Genomic DNA, 15,687 nt, shown 5'->3' with positions numbered 1-15,687 from the left:
TCACCATATGCCTATGACCACTTCTTTAGAGGTAAATGTATTTCAGGTTTCTGTAAAATGTGATGAAATTAAAATGCAAGTTGAAATACAAATATCTTATCTGTAATCCCATGTTGTATTGTCAGTACAGGGAAGTATAACCATGTCTTAGCAGTCATTAATCACTCATTTTCTTTTTTCTTTGAGAAATAAACTTATTTCAAACTTTTTTTTCCCTCCCCATTATAGGGCCAGTATTGTGCAGAAGCGCATAATCTATTTTCAAGATGAGGGCTCTCTCACCAAAAAAATTTGTGAACAAGGTAAGGTAAAGTAAAATATCTTTCTGGCCTCCTCATTGCGTCTTGCATTTTTCTCTTAGCGCATTGTCTCAAACTAAAATTTGGAGGCCTTGGACAGTTTCATCCAGGTTCAGATTTGGGATCTTCCATTCATTCATGTTCTTTATTATCACATGTGCTCCATCTCATAAAATCCTCCTTGCCTCCCCCTAAATGTGCTATTTGCAATTTTTTACCTGCTCTTTGTGTGAATTCATTTACTTTGTCTGTTCAGAAATTTCAAGCCTATTGCATTTTGAGATCATCTGAGGTTTGTCCTTCTCAGATAACAACCAGAAACAAACCCCTTTTGAATCTGCAGACAACTGAAATATTAATGCCTTCTAATTGAAAATTGTGGATTTAAATTATTCCATCCACTTATAAATATGGTACAGATATTTCAGGCTTGTCGTTTAGTCTAACAGCAAACTTAAAACTAAATTTAAAAAAACCCAAACCCATCTTTAACTCAGATTTATTTCTTAGAGTGTTTACTATGGCAGCTTCAGTGTCCTCGCTGGTTTGGAGTTGTTGCCATTTTCAACGGGTGCTTTGATGCTTTTTCAGATTCAGCCTCGGAAGGTGTGACTGAAAAACCAATTTTAGACTGTTGTGCCTGCGGTACTGCCAAATACAGGCTGACTTTTTATGGAAACTGGTCAGAAAAAACACATCCCAAAGATTTTCCACGTGAGTATCACTCTTTTGCTTGTACAACAGTGGGGCCCTGAGGAGGGTTGGAGCTGTTTGTGTGACACAGCATCACTTATTTACAGCTCAGCAGTGTAAATGATGACATATATGTAATCCTGCTGGCAATCAGCATTGAAAATCAATAGATCTTTCTGCACTATACATTACCAGTACATTCTATTGATTTGCCTGACATTTTGAGCTAAGATGTGTGTGAGGTTATATTTGCAAGATATCCTTTGTGGGGAGCAAGGTTCCTCTCTTTTTTTCTGTTTGAAAGCTTCGAATGGCTTATAATGTAGAGGTAGGAAACGAGATTTTAAGAGAAAGGCCACAAAGGACAGGCAACACCCTAATATTTTGGTTTTTCAACAATGCCAGTCTACCTAGTTTGTTTTGCTGCATAGTATTTTGAATTATTTCAGTCAAATTTGGTGAGCTTTGAATCTTGCTGTCCAAGGATATTAATTATGTATATATATATACGTATATATAAAATATAAAATGAGATATTATATTATATTGTTATATAAGGATATAATAATTACAATATAATAATAATATATAATAATCGTATTTATTGTATTTTATCATATTATAGATATTATATCATATTATATTATAATAATTATATTTATATAATAATATAATATAATATAATATAATATAATATAATATAATATAATATAATATTATTATATTATATTATATTATATTATATTATATTATATTATTATAATAATTCTATCTATCTATCTATCTATCTATCTATCTATCCTCAGTCTTCTTTGCCTTTGTTCGTTGAATACCCAGATAAAAAACACCTCCTGAACTTGGCCTGTCTGGGTTTTTCAAGTGTCTAAACTACAGAATCAATATTTTTGTTGCAAGTTTGCTTTCTGCAGTAACCCAAGTATCTGTAAAAAGCTGAAGTTACAAAATTGTGTAGTATCTATTTGGTCTTTCATTGCCAGCTCCACAGTCTGTGGGGAAAAAATGGCCAGGAAAGTATTTAAGAATATGAGTCATATTTACAGGTCTTTAAACTCTGTTACATTTTCTGTGGCTGATGTTGATTATAGAGGCTGTTTTATGTTGATTGGTCATATTTACAGGTCTTTAAACTCTGTTACGTTTTCTGTGGCTGATGTTTATTATAGGGGCTGTTTTATGTTGATTGAAAAAAAATATCATTGTCACAGCGTCAGAACGTCCTCATATAGCTCAAATATGGTTTGTATCAGCTCAAATTTTAACAGCCTAAGCAACGTTGCTCGTGCTGAGTTTGAAGCACAGCACTGTTCAAATATTATTGGTCAGCATAATACGGGGGAAATAAAATAAGCAAAGCCAGTAAATGCACAAATGCTCTTTTAGGCTATTGGATGATTTAAATATCTGCTGAGTGGGAACTTTGTGTGCACTCTTTGGATTCAGCTGGTGGTTAGAAATAGGCCATGAGAGAAGGACTGAAAGCTATGAAGTTGCTGTGGCTTGGTGATGTAATACTGGGCATTCATGGCCCTTTCTTTTACATCCAAGTTGGTGGACTCATGAAAGGTAGGGCTGCATGATGGAAAATAAGCAAGTTGCAATAGTTTGCCTGCTATCTCTCCTCAGTTACAAAATGGTGATTTAATTCAATATTTTACTTAAACTGGAAAAGTGAAAAAATAACCATTTGGTACTTACATGATTAATTACAGCAATAACAGCCAATAAGATTTTGGATTAAAATTTCTGAAAGTTGAGGGAAATATCTCATCCAAATAAAGTGATGTTAAAAATGAAATGTAGTCATTGGCATTATTCTTAAAAATGTTGATCTTGTGCAGTAATTACACTAAAATAAAATGGTATTAATTGTAGACTGTGGTAAATCACTAATTATTTGCCAAGCCACCACATAAAAAATTGTGCTGTGTTCTTGTACCACCAGTAAGGTTGGACTAGAAAGCAGATGATAAACTTTGTATTTCACATCTTTTCTTTATCTTCTAGGTTGCTTTAAAAAATCCTAAAGAGCATGCACTTTGTACAAAGCATTTATTTTCTCTGGGTATCACCCATTTTTGACAGCAGAAATCCATACGCTCGTTGTCATGATAAGATATGAGCACATCTAAGAAATGGGTCAGAGGGTAAATTCTCATGTCATGATGGCACCTTGATTTTCCTGCAAAAACACACATATGAATGTCTTGAGGAGCTACTCAAAACTACAAGAATGAAGTGAAATAACAGCACTGGAGAGCTGCCGGTGTTCTGCTTGCTGTTTTACTGCCTGGAAAGCGACACTGGATGCAAAACAGCTCTGGCCTCGTGCTGCTCAGGTTATGTCATGCAGAGGAGGTTTTTGATGGTTTGAGATAAAAGCTTAGGAAATATCAAGCTGTCTCTTTGTTCTGGCAAGAAAGGGATGGTTTGAGGTGAGGGGTGAAACATTTGCAAATGAAGCAGAGTTTGGTGAAAAGTTTAGGGTGGGTTTGGTAGGACTTTGAGCAGCTCACTGGGCAGGGGAGTGGCCAGGAGCTTTCTCTGCAGAGTCAGCATCTTAGGGAGGGCTGTTTGGTGGAACAGGCTGTGCCCTGATTGCAAAGGCATCAGATGTTCCTGTCCTGGTCAGGACAGGGAGGGAGAGAGGCTTTGGAGCACAGGGAACAATCCCTTCTCCTTTTGACTGAAGACTTACAGGCACTCAGATTCCTCTCTATGGTGACACATTTTTGTTCTGTAGGGACTATTCTCTCTCAAAAAGCTTTGGGGTCACTTGCTGTGATGCCTTAAGGAGCTGGAACTGAAGCTAGATGGAGTTAAGAGGAATAAAGTGGGTATTTATTGAAGAGCCTTCAAAGGCCACACCCTGGCAGTACCCAGATGGCTCCAAGGTGGAAGCAAAAGAGAGCTTGGTCATGAGATCTCACACTTTTATAAGTTTTAGTACATTTGCATATTGGAGCTAATTGTCCAACCACAGCTCCAGCCCATGCAGTCCCATGCTTGTTTTTCTCTCTCCAGCCCACGTTGTTGGTGCTCTTGGGCTGAGATTTGGATCATTTGTCCTTGGTCCCCAGCTGGAGAAGGAATTGTTTTGTCTCCCTGCTCTGTGCAGAGAGCTCAGCATCCCCTCATATGAAGCCCAGACCTACACACCAAAGCAGCACAGAATGTGAAAAATAGAAAAAGCTAAAACCCGAGGCATCAGCTGTGTTTCAGGGTGAGCTGCTGTCCGTGGCTTGTGGAACAAGCCTGGACCTCTGTGCCAGGAAGAGAGGATGGAGTTCCCATCCCAGCATCTCCCTGGGCTTTGGCAGGTGCCACTGTAGATTTCAGGAACAATTGCTAGGTCTTAGATCAAGAAACCAGCTCCTGACACTGCAGTCTCTTCAGCTGTGGAGGAGGGAATGTTTAGTATTGGTTATTTCCACACATGGGTCTCTTACTGATTCACTTTAGTTGGCTTTGAAAACATCAGGACTGCTACATTCAGAGCTCAGTAAGTGTATTTTGGTCCAAGTTTAGGACTAGGGAAGCTATGAAGGTTGTGTTTGCTGCTCTGCTAGGCCATCTCCCTCATCTATCTATTCTGCTTCCTACATTTTTCTATCTTTTTTTTCCCCTGCTGTTGGTGTTCATTTTTTATTTCTAATCTATTTTCTACTCTCCCGTGATTAGGTTCCTGCATCTGACTTTATACTATTCTCTGCACTGTCCTTTTCAATTTCATTGTTCCACCTCTCACATCTTAAATTTGCATTCCTTTTATTTACTTCATTATTCATTTTTCATTCATTGATTCAGTTTGCAGCTGTTTTTACTTCTGCTCTCTACCTTTTGCATTGCGAAGAAAAATGTTAAATACTGTCTCACTCCATCATTCTGACTCCCTCATCTCCTGTAGTCTTTGCCTTGTTACCAGACTGTCTGCTTATGTTAGCAGTTCATTTTCTCACCCTTTTCCTTTAAGCCCATAGATCTGCAGAAGGTTACTTGACACTTAAGTGAATTCATTTTTATTTCCAGGACTGTGGGACTTCTGTGACTCCTTATTTCTGCTCAATTCTCTTTTCAGTTCCATCATACTTCCCTAACATCTTTTGATTTTTCTTTTTTTTTTTTTTTTTTTTTTGTTCAACACCACAAGAAACAAGGAAACAAGAATGGGAATCCCTTAGCTTAGCTCTACAGTGTATATAGAAGTGAATACAGAAAAATTTACTTCTTCACTGCCTTCAGTAAGGAAAAAACTTCCTTTTATAACTGAGGGTGACCACTGAGGTCTTCCCTTGCAGGTTTCCTTCTCAAAAATATTTGACACAGAAAGTTTTAATTGAAAGTTGCTTAAACTTCCTGAAGTGAGATCTTTGGTGAGGAAAAACTATTCTAAGCCTATTTGTTTTGAGGGGCTGCTTTAAGCTCGATTCCTGTCAGTCACTGGCTTTTCCTCACTACTCTGAAGATGTGTATGGGTGTAGTGAGAAGGGGCAGCATGCAAAAGCTTCAGGAGTGGGGACTTTAGCACTTTATTATAAAGTCAGGGATTAGGCTTTGAGGCTGTCTGGATGGTTGATTTATTTTATTTTGGTTTTTCACCCCGGAAAGGACGCACCAACCACTGGTCTGCCATCATCGGTAGCTCTCACTCCAAGAACTACATCCTGTGGGAGTATGGAGGATATGCCAGCGAAGGGGTCAAGCAAGTGGCAGAGCTGGGGTCCCCAGTGAAGATGGAAGAAGAAATTCGACAGCAGGTAGGTGTATTTTGGGGCTTACTTTAAAGAAAGAATCCTCACTTGGCCTGTGAACAATTTGTCATTGGCAGTGCCTGGGAATGTAATTTTGCTGGATAATTCTCAGTTCAGTGGAGAAGGAGTTCTGTGTGTCTTTCTTGATTCATTCTTACCCCGGCAAGAGTTTTTGTCTAGGAAAGGACATGTAAGTTGCAGCATTCTGGACTTAGAAAATCTCTGTGCCATGTAAAGCAGAAATCAGAGGTAGCAAAGTGAAAATCAACTTTTCAGGCTTAATTATGAAGACTTCTTAGAAGAAAGCTTTGAAGACAGCAAGCAGTACCCCTGCCTTAAAATAGTGAATGATTATTTATCATTTAGATTCACTTTGCAGAGTGCTACATTTTGCTTCTTGATGAATCACCCCATTTTCTGTTATACAAATATCTAAAGTGCTGTGTTTCCCCGTTCATCATTATTTATGTGGCACAAGCATTCTTTCATTAATGATCCCTTTTGCAAAGAAAATAATCATGTTGAACACGTGCATGAAACCCTCTGTACTTTTCTTCACTTTTTCTACATTTGTGTGGATCTTTCCTGTATTTGACACTTCTGAAGATGAAGCCAGCAAAAATAAAAGCAGAGTTCAGGATGATATTGTGGATTAGTCATTCTCCCTTTTGATAATTGCTGCATGTTAAAAACACAGTATTTTGAGACCTTCAGGGTAGGTTGTATACAGGGTTACACTGAGAGATATAAAAAAAAAAATCAATTATATTTATATAAACAGCATAAAACAACCTCAAAGATTGTTTTGAAAAAAGTTGTGTAGCAAAAGGCTTTGTGTGCTAAATTTAATTTGCTTTCTTATGATGCTTAAGTGTATATAATCATGGCACAAGAACATCTGGTGTATTTGACAAGAAACTCCCAAAGCCAAGAAAAAGAAAATAAAACCAGCTTATAACTTAATATATAAAAGGGATTGAAAAGGAATATGAAGGGGAAAAAACAATATCAATGTGGGATGAAATGTGATCGTGGATACATTCCCTCTTTAAACCATAATAAACCTTGGTATACCTGGAAATGGAAAGTAGGCCTTGATCCTATGCAGAAAAGTGGCTGGATTTTATCCCAGCAATATAATATAAACCCAGATGGATTAAAATTGCAGCAGAGTATTACATATACCTCATGGAACTTATCATTTTTGCTGCTTGGGAAATCAATATTTCCTGGTAGTAGGCCCGCGTGGAATGAAGAAAATCAGCAATTTTGTATTGAAGAAGATAATTTCAGTTTCAGTCTTGGTGAGTACTTTATAAATAGGGGTTTGGCACATCTGAATGGGGCATGGACAAAGATTGGGTCTTGTCCTGAAGCAGCAGGAGCAAGAGGAAGGTTTTGGGTGAGGAGCAAGCAGAGGTGCACTTGGGAAAGGTCACGCTGAGGACTGGGAGAAGAGCAGAGAGTTTGAAGGGAATATGGAAAAAAAAATGAAAATCATGCCTCTGCTTTCCAAATCTGGCTTCTTTGTCATTATGTGCCATATATTTGCAAAGAGGAGATGTATTTATGCACTGGATTCAAATCAGAGGAGATTAGAGTACATCAAATAGATAAATGGCTACAATTTCTGGGGCTGCTGAGACTGAACATGAAATTAGTGAACATCACAGTTAATTCCAACATTGGGATGTCTGATTGGGCCAGCCCTGCAGGAATTCTCCTGGTTCTCCTGGGTCAGTTTATCCCAGTAATCAGCCGGTATTCTACCTGGATCTTACCTAGGACAGTGCAGCACGTCATCAAATGTTGTAACCTTTTTGTTGAGTTTATTTGACTTTTTTTCTTTTTAGCATGTTAAGCTGCACTAAAATTCTTGAGAGATTTTGAGGTAAAATTCTGCAACCAAAACAGCAGAGCGATGCCAGGAGCTAATTTGCTGACATTTAAGTCAGGCTGGCATTTTTCTCTTTTTTTAAATTGCACTTTGTCCCCTGCAATATCCTCACCTGCCTTGAAATTTGATAATGTTATTTCTTTCCCTCCATGTTGCAATCTACCTCAGGATCTATTTGCTCCTTTTCCATTTCTTATTTTACCTTTCTTTCCACTCTCTGCTGTCCTACCAGCCTTGTGTTGATGGGAGGATGCAATTCATTAAAACCACTCTCCAAGCAGCTTTGATGTTTTTGAAAACACAGGAAAGGCAATTTTTGTTTAATTCTGGTGCCCGAACTCAGAGCTCACTCAGCGCAGTTGATGCACTCCTTCCAGGGCCCCACCTGGATTTGGGAATCTGCTGTGTGTCTGCTGAGTTTTGTAGGCAGTATCTTAGATGAGCACATTCCCATATTTTGTGGGAATCAGAAAAACAGCAACTTCCACAAACACTAAAATATCTGATCTTCAGCCTTAGAAGCTGCTTAAATTCATATAAAAACACAATACACAGACATTAGGCAGAAAAATCATAAATGTTTCTATTGTTATAAGTAAGAATATGCCTTAAGTATGTAAGAAAGTGTATCAGGTAAGACAGTAAAGAGTTTATAATGTTGGGGCATGGTTGTATAGAATAAACTGAGTTTAGAAATTATAATGAAAACATAGATATAGATGTGAGACAGAAACCCATTAGATAAAAGTAGCCACAGTGCAGCAGAAGTAACTAAAGGTAGTAAGTTAGAAAAGCAAAATAAACCCTGTGAAAACTGTCTATTAGTTTAAAAAGTTATCTATTGTCTTGTAACAAAGGAACTTGTAACTGCTCTTAAGCTATGACCAATAGCTTACTCCTTTAAAATCTCACAACCTCTAATGTTATCTAAACAATAAATCATTCTTAACCCAAAAATAGACCCATCCCTTCATTTCTAACAACAACAACGATAATATTTATGTAACCAGCATCTGTCACTGACATTTCCCGAGGTTTTATTAAAGGAAAGAAAAATCTAATTATTTTTGTGTTTTATTACCAAAAGATTACAGTGATTACAAACAAACAAACAAACAAAAAAAGGTCTTTCTTTCAAGGAGCTTTGTTAAGAAGTGTCTTAATAGTGATGTGTCATTAAATGAGAGATGCTCAAGCATGAGCATTTTGCTCCCTGTATGACAGAATGCTGCTCCAGCAGCAGCTTTTCCTCCTGCCTGCCACCTTGGGCTGCTCTGCTTTGTGAAGAGCCCGGGTGGGGTTTTTGCAGGGATGGTCCTGGGCACTGTAAACTTGCTCTGCAGTTTGTTTATCTGGGAGAACTTCAAGGAACTCATCAGCCTTTTTGGTAAACTGTTGCTGGCAGCCTGGAAGGAAAGCCAGGGCACACAAGAGTTTTACTAAAACAATCTGTCAAGTGGTTGATGTGTACAATGGGATAATTCAAGCGTTAGACTTCAGGGGTTATAAATGAACAAACAAAGGCTGGAAGAGGAATTATGTGAGGGGGAGAATGTGCACTGACCTCACATACCTCTGAGATATATTCACACTTCCACTTTGTTTTGAGAAATTCTGGTTTCTCCCATACCCTTTAGTTGATAAACTGGCTCGTAGAAAATGGGTGCAGAATTTGAAAGCAAAATTCTGCATCAAATTTGCATTGCCCTGTTTAAACAAATGAACAAACAAGATGGTTAACACATGAATCAGAAGAGTAGAGTCTAATTCTAAATCTCATGTCCTAGGCTGATGAAAAAAAAGACTAAAATAGAAGCATTGTTTTAAATATCTCACCTTAAGAGAAATAATTTAGTTTTGCCTGATAATTTCTGAATAAATGTTCAGTCATTTTGCCTATTCTTTTTTTAACCAAGATAAGTAATACTCTGCAGCTTGCATCTTTCTCCAGAAAATGCAGTGTGCACTCTCTGCTCCCTGTGGACCCACAGGTGACATTCTTGCAGGTTTGGTTTAATGCCCTCTGAAATGTCAGTCAGTGGGATGACTTTTTAGATTGTCTTCAGCATCCTCAGGTGAAAGCTGAGTGTGCCTCCAGATCTTTCAGAACAGCAAGTTCGATGCTTGCAAAGTTTTAGACACAGGATAATTTAAATTGTGTATGTGAATTGGAGGTGAAACCTGAAACAGCAAAAAAATTCTATAGAAAAAAAAAAAAAGCAATTGTTATGACTCCATGCAAACATTTATCTTTACAAAATACGCCTGATTTGGATTTTTTAAATTAAAAAAGAAAGAAGAGTAAAAATTAAATTAAATTTGTCATTGAGTTCATATTGATTGATTGATTGATTTTTTAAAAGTAATTTCAGTATTTCAGTTGAATAGTTATCATTTTATGACCTGTTTGTAAGGCAGTGCTGTATTCTTTCACAGAAGAATGGGGTCATTAGATTTTCCTGGCTGAAGCTGGTAAATCACCTGAATTACAAAGAAGGACTTGCAGGATATTGATCACTTTTTTATTATAGCACTGGGCAAATTATTGTGTTTACTGAAACAAGCTCAGAAGTTTGCTTTTTGAATCAGCTGTTATTGTGTGCTTAGGGAGGTTAAAATCAGCCAGCCTGGGAGGTTCAACTCGGGTAACTTGTGCTTGAGAGAAGAGCTGAAAATTCTTCCTCAGGGACCAGGAAACCCCTGACAATTCCTGGGAATTAGGCTGAGAATTGCACTGGCAAAACTGATTTTTGTTGAAATAGTTCAGTCTGTGTTTTGTTTAAAGGAGCTAAAAAAATTAGTGACAACATGGTGGCTTGGAGGAGGACACTGAAACACGTGAAGGGAGCATGTCCTTCTCCTTGGAGGAGGAGACTGAAACACGTGAAGGGAACATTTCTTTCTCCTTGGAGGAGGACACTGAAACACGTGAAGGGAGCATGTCCTTCTCCTTGGAGGAAGAGACTGAAACACGTGAAGGAAGCATTTCTTTCTCCTTGGAGGAGGAGACTGAAACATGTGAAGGGAGTGTGTCCTTCTCCTTGGAGGAGGACACTGAAACACATGAAGGGAGCATTTCTTTCTCCTTGGAGGAGGAGACTGAAACGCGTGAAGGGAGCGTGTCCTTCTCCTTGGAGGAGGACACTGAAACACGTGAAGGGACTTAGATTATTTTGCCATGAACTAAAGTTGAGATTCCTGCTGCTGTTGTTACTCATGGGAACCAGAAGGAATTGGCCACCTGGGATGTTTCACCTTTGCCTGTCCAAACCTTCATCCCCACAGAACCCCTCTTCCCCTCAGTCCTCAGGGAGGGCGTTTTTGGTCCCGTCCAGATTTCAGAGGCACCACCCTGTTGAAAAGAGAGGAAAATTATTGTGGCCATAAAGCCTGCTATGAAAAGAATGGCTGCTGCTCTTCCAAAAGCCCTTCAGGTTTCTCTGTAAAGCCCACAGAAATTGTCAGTGCTTTTGGACTTGGTGTGGCAGTGAAGTAGCAGAACTCTGTCCCAGCATGCTTTCCACTTTAGTTACAGCCTGACAGCATGGTTTTAATGGGGTATTTATTCTAATTCTGGACAGATCAAACTGCTCGGTCGTAAATTGGCTTCTAGGCTTCTGTTTGCTCAGTCAGACTCCTCTGCACTCTGTGCATACACCTCTGCTGTGAATTATGGTCCTTTTTAATGCCTTTTGAAAAGGCTAGATGGTAGATTTATCATGCTTTCCTTTTGGAAGATGTACCTTATATAATGATTCAAAATCTCTGGCATTTTGGTAATTAGAAATTTTGAAACCCTTGTATACTGTGCTAAATTTAATAAAGTATTTCTGCCAGAAAGAAATAGTTGTCTACTTATGTCATAAAGAGAAGCTTTATGTGCCAATAAATAACTCATACAACAGGGCTCAGAGCACCTCTTCCAGGGGGGCTTCCATCTTTTAATAAACTTCTGTTGGAAACTGTAATTAGAATGATTCAGTTGGTGTTGTTTTCTTAAAAAAAAAAAAAAAACAAAAAAACCAAAAAAAAGTTCATCCCAATTTGATTCTTTTTTAGTATCTCATGATAATAAAGATGTACTTCCCAATAAGAAATGAGCTGATGCTGCATTCTGTGCCACAAAACACCTTTTGCTAGTCTAAAAACCATTGGAGATAATGACTCTTTCACAAAATTAGGTTCTGAAAAAACATTTTAAAGTGGTGTATTATTTTCTGGGCCAAAACATGAAAGATTCAACACACTTTTATTAGTTCAGCCAATAAAAACTGAATAGAAAAATTTGTGTTTCAGTCCTCTGAATGTATCATTGGGCTATGGATAAGCTCTCAGCTCACAGTCCTTGTGCCTCAGTTGCTCCATGTGTGGTTCTTCTGTCTGTAGGGTTGTGAGAGCTGGCAGATGTTGAACAGATTTTGTACAAAATGTCTTTTTTATTATTGTTGTCCTCTCCCTGGTTTGGAACACCAGGCAAAATATAATTTTGAACTTCTATATGGCTTTTGGTCAAAACTTTAGCAAAATAGTGGCTTAGTTAATAGTGCATTTTTTTCTTCATTTCTTCCTGCCTTTCCTCACCTCTTCTCAGCTGATGGCTTTCTTTCTGATAATAAACAGGGAAAGATAATATTTGGAAAACGAAACCTTTTTTTTTTTTGCTTTAATTTTCTGTACTTTTAACAGCCATTGCTATTTCCATAATCAATAAGGCCCCTTGATTTTTAAAACTCCACCTTGTGAGCTCTCATCTTGCTTAATGAATTCCAGAGGTTTCACACGTCTAACTTTTATGGGAGTCTTTGAGGTTTTGCCCTCTGAATAATTACCCAGTAATTGATATTGAATGATTTGCATAACCAAACAATGAGTTATGGTGTTAAGTTAGCTCAACATTTAATTTCTCCTTCATTTTTACCTCAATTTGCCTTGCTGCTTACTTTCTTCTAATCATCACAGACACTCCATTTCTGATAAAACACGGAGAAACACACCTTTTCAGTAAAATCCAGTAATCAGGTTCCCTTTGAATAAAAGATCTTCAAACATTTTTGGTTTTTTTGCAGAAGACAGACCCTTCAAGAACAAAAAAAAATAGGCTTTACTCAAAGACCCATCTTCTCAGTGAATTCTGATACTAAATTGTGTGGAAATGGGGCCTATCAAAATTCCTACCCTTTTTTCAATCTCTGTAATAGCTGAGGCCCACCAAAGCTTGTCAAGATTTTCTCTGGCTTTTTGGTATCTGTCTGGATTTCAGCAAAGGAATGCTAGGTGAGGAAACACTTGCTTCTGGTAGATTGAGATCTTTGGGTGGCATGCAATAATTTTAGTTCTCCAGCACACAGACATAAAAGTCACAAGGAAATGTCACCTGTTTGGGACAATGTGATTGGATTGCTGGGCATTATTCGCTAATTTCAGTATTTTAAAATATCTTGCCTTTTCATTTCTTGCAGTTAGATGTCATTCTGCTGTTCTGCTGACACAAGATTATTATTACCTGTAGCAGGTTCATCCAGTGGAAAGATGTGACGAAATGACTTTCAAATTATTTTCCTTCAGTCTATCACTGCAGTATTTTTAAGACATGAGAATTTCAGATGATTCTTCATGTGCTGCTGATATTGAGGGACAAACTCCACCAGACAGCAGAAGTTCAGCACTCCAAAACTAGACTTTGGTTAGGGAAATTAGTTGTGTTAACTGCAGCCATTCTGGTTTGGAATAGCAGCTCTAAATCCCGACATTTGAGTGACTCTGAGGCACTCAGGAGCCGTCCTGCAGCAGCACTAGCAGAATGTTAAGTACCACAAACTGGAGAAGAGGCAACACAAATAAAATTGAGTTGTTTGTCAGGCATGCAGAGCAGATGGTTGGGCACCTCCTCCTGTGGGAGACACTGCCCAGACTCCTGTGGACTTCAGCAAAGTCTGCTTTTAAAGGGTCAGAGTACCAAGAAAAATTAAATTAGGGACAAGTCGATTTCTCTCTGAGTTCTTTCCTCTGCAGTGGCTCGAGCTGTAATTAAAATGCAGTGGCTGAGGAGCTGGTGGCATTCAGCTGCCTATTAAGGAGATGCTGCAAAGGCTAAACAAGGGTCTGAACCCTCATTAGCAGCATTTGTCAGGAACCACAGGATCTTCCTTGTTTTCTCTCTTGTTGCATGGTAAATATTGTTCAAAGGAACAGCATGCAATAACAGCTGAGGCTGAAGAGTCCTACAGCTCATTTGCCTTGCAAATGCTTAATTATTCATACAAATTTTCAACATAAACAAAAACTAAGGAAATAACCCACGATGCAAAGACTGTCATTCTGGGATTAACTTTTTTGGGGGGGTTGTTTGCTTAGGAACCTCAGTCCAGAACTCTCACTCTTTATCAAATGCTTATTTCCACCTAAAACTCAGCAAAAACACCATGTACATTTCTTAGCCTGTGTCCTTTTCTAAGACAGCTCTTCTCAGATATCTAGATCACAGAGATTGATTTAAAATTGATTTACTGCATTTAATGTCCAGAGAGCAGAAATGCTCAGGAATTATGTTACATCTGTATTAATATGTAATGGATCATCTGGTTCAAGACACATAATAGGGAGGATATTCATAAGTATTTAAGTTTTAACTTTGTTTTCCTAGATTGCTTTTCTAGCCTGAATCCAAAAGGACTCTAATGTGTTGTAGTTTCTGTCAGTCAAAACCAGCAGCAGGAATACTTATTTTTAGTAGGGGGGGAGGTTAATGTTGTTGACTAGTCTTTAGCTCAGGAAAGAATGACCTGCTTGCATATTGTGTGTTTCTTTGAAGTTCACCTGTCAAATGTGGATGGAAAACAACATATGCATGAATTTAGGGACTGGAATATCTGCTGCAACCTGAAACAGCTTCAAGGGTTAACATAGGGCTGGGATGAAAATATCTGATTGTGTAATTAATTACTGGTTACAAACTCACTAGATTCCTTCTAAGATGATGTTTCTGGTTTCTCCCTCAGTCAGCTCCCTCCTTGAAACTCATCTCAGCTTATTATATTCTTGCTTCAGTCGGTGATACCTTCAAATAAATGCCCTCACTTAGAGCATGGGGTGAATCCTGCTATTCCAGGAACAATCTGTGGAGAAAAGGCCATGCAGAAGTCACTGGAAAGGAGACAAGGGTAGAGAGGGTCTTGTGCAAGCTGTTCCTTGAACCAACACACATCACTATTTGATGCCAATATTTTAGCAAACGATACGAAACATTGGGCTCAAAAGTAGGCATACTCATAATTAGAAATATTGCATGGAAAATTTGTGTTCAAATAAAAAATGTGGAAATTTAAGGGAGATATTAGGCTGTAGCACAACAAGGAAGTTGATGCTCTGCCTAGATAAACACTGAGTACCTCAAATGTTTATTTTCTCTCTGAGTGAGAAGAGGCCACCACTTTATCTGGAGTTGTCTTAGGGGTGTTTAAACAACTTAGACCATAATAATACAGGAAGTCATCAAGTTTAAACAAATCAGTTTATACCCCTCAACACGGTTTCTTCTATAAAATGTTCCTCAATCTCAAGAAAGGACAAAAAAATTAGCTAAGAGACTGCATAAATTAGTCTATATACAGAAATGGAACGCATCTTAAAATTGTTATCTGTGCTACATTCCCCTGTAAGTTGGCAATACTAATTTAGATGTTGAGGCTGCAATGATTCTTTCCTTTTATAGCTGAATTTTTGAGTACTTTCAATACTTTTAGTGCATTCAACACCTTAAAAGTATCTTTTTTAAGAACAAGTATTAACAGAGAGAATAGATTTTTTTTAAAAATTCAATTTTTGAATTATGTTGAAATATGGCAAGAAGGGAGTTCATTAAGCATTTTTAAATTATAGACTTTAAGAACATTTGGGCTCCACAATTAATGATGTTATTTTAATTCAAAAGCCAGATCAATTATTGATATTATTTGCAGGTTTGGGGGTTGTTCATTGAATATCTGACAGATGCACCTGTAAAGCAAGCAAGAGTTCAGAAAGAGTTCAG

At 37.9% G+C, this 15,687-nt stretch overlaps 1 protein-coding gene across 1 annotated transcript in view; it reads left to right on the top strand.

Annotated features, from left to right (window-relative positions):
• Positions 1-15,687, top strand: part of SPON1 (spondin 1) — a 181,737-nt gene that overhangs the window by 53,755 nt on the left and 112,295 nt on the right. The window contains exons 4-6 of the mRNA XM_068194719.1: positions 229-302; positions 891-1,013; positions 5,619-5,767. Coding sequence (XP_068050820.1) covers positions 229-302; positions 891-1,013; positions 5,619-5,767 — 346 coding nt within the window. The remainder of the gene's footprint in view (positions 1-228; positions 303-890; positions 1,014-5,618; positions 5,768-15,687) is intronic.

This window comes from Anomalospiza imberbis, chromosome 6 (genome assembly GCF_031753505.1).
Source record: "Anomalospiza imberbis isolate Cuckoo-Finch-1a 21T00152 chromosome 6, ASM3175350v1, whole genome shotgun sequence".
Taxonomy (NCBI): domain Eukaryota; kingdom Metazoa; phylum Chordata; class Aves; order Passeriformes; family Viduidae; genus Anomalospiza; species Anomalospiza imberbis.
This window is presented reverse-complemented; position numbering and strand designations above follow the sequence as displayed.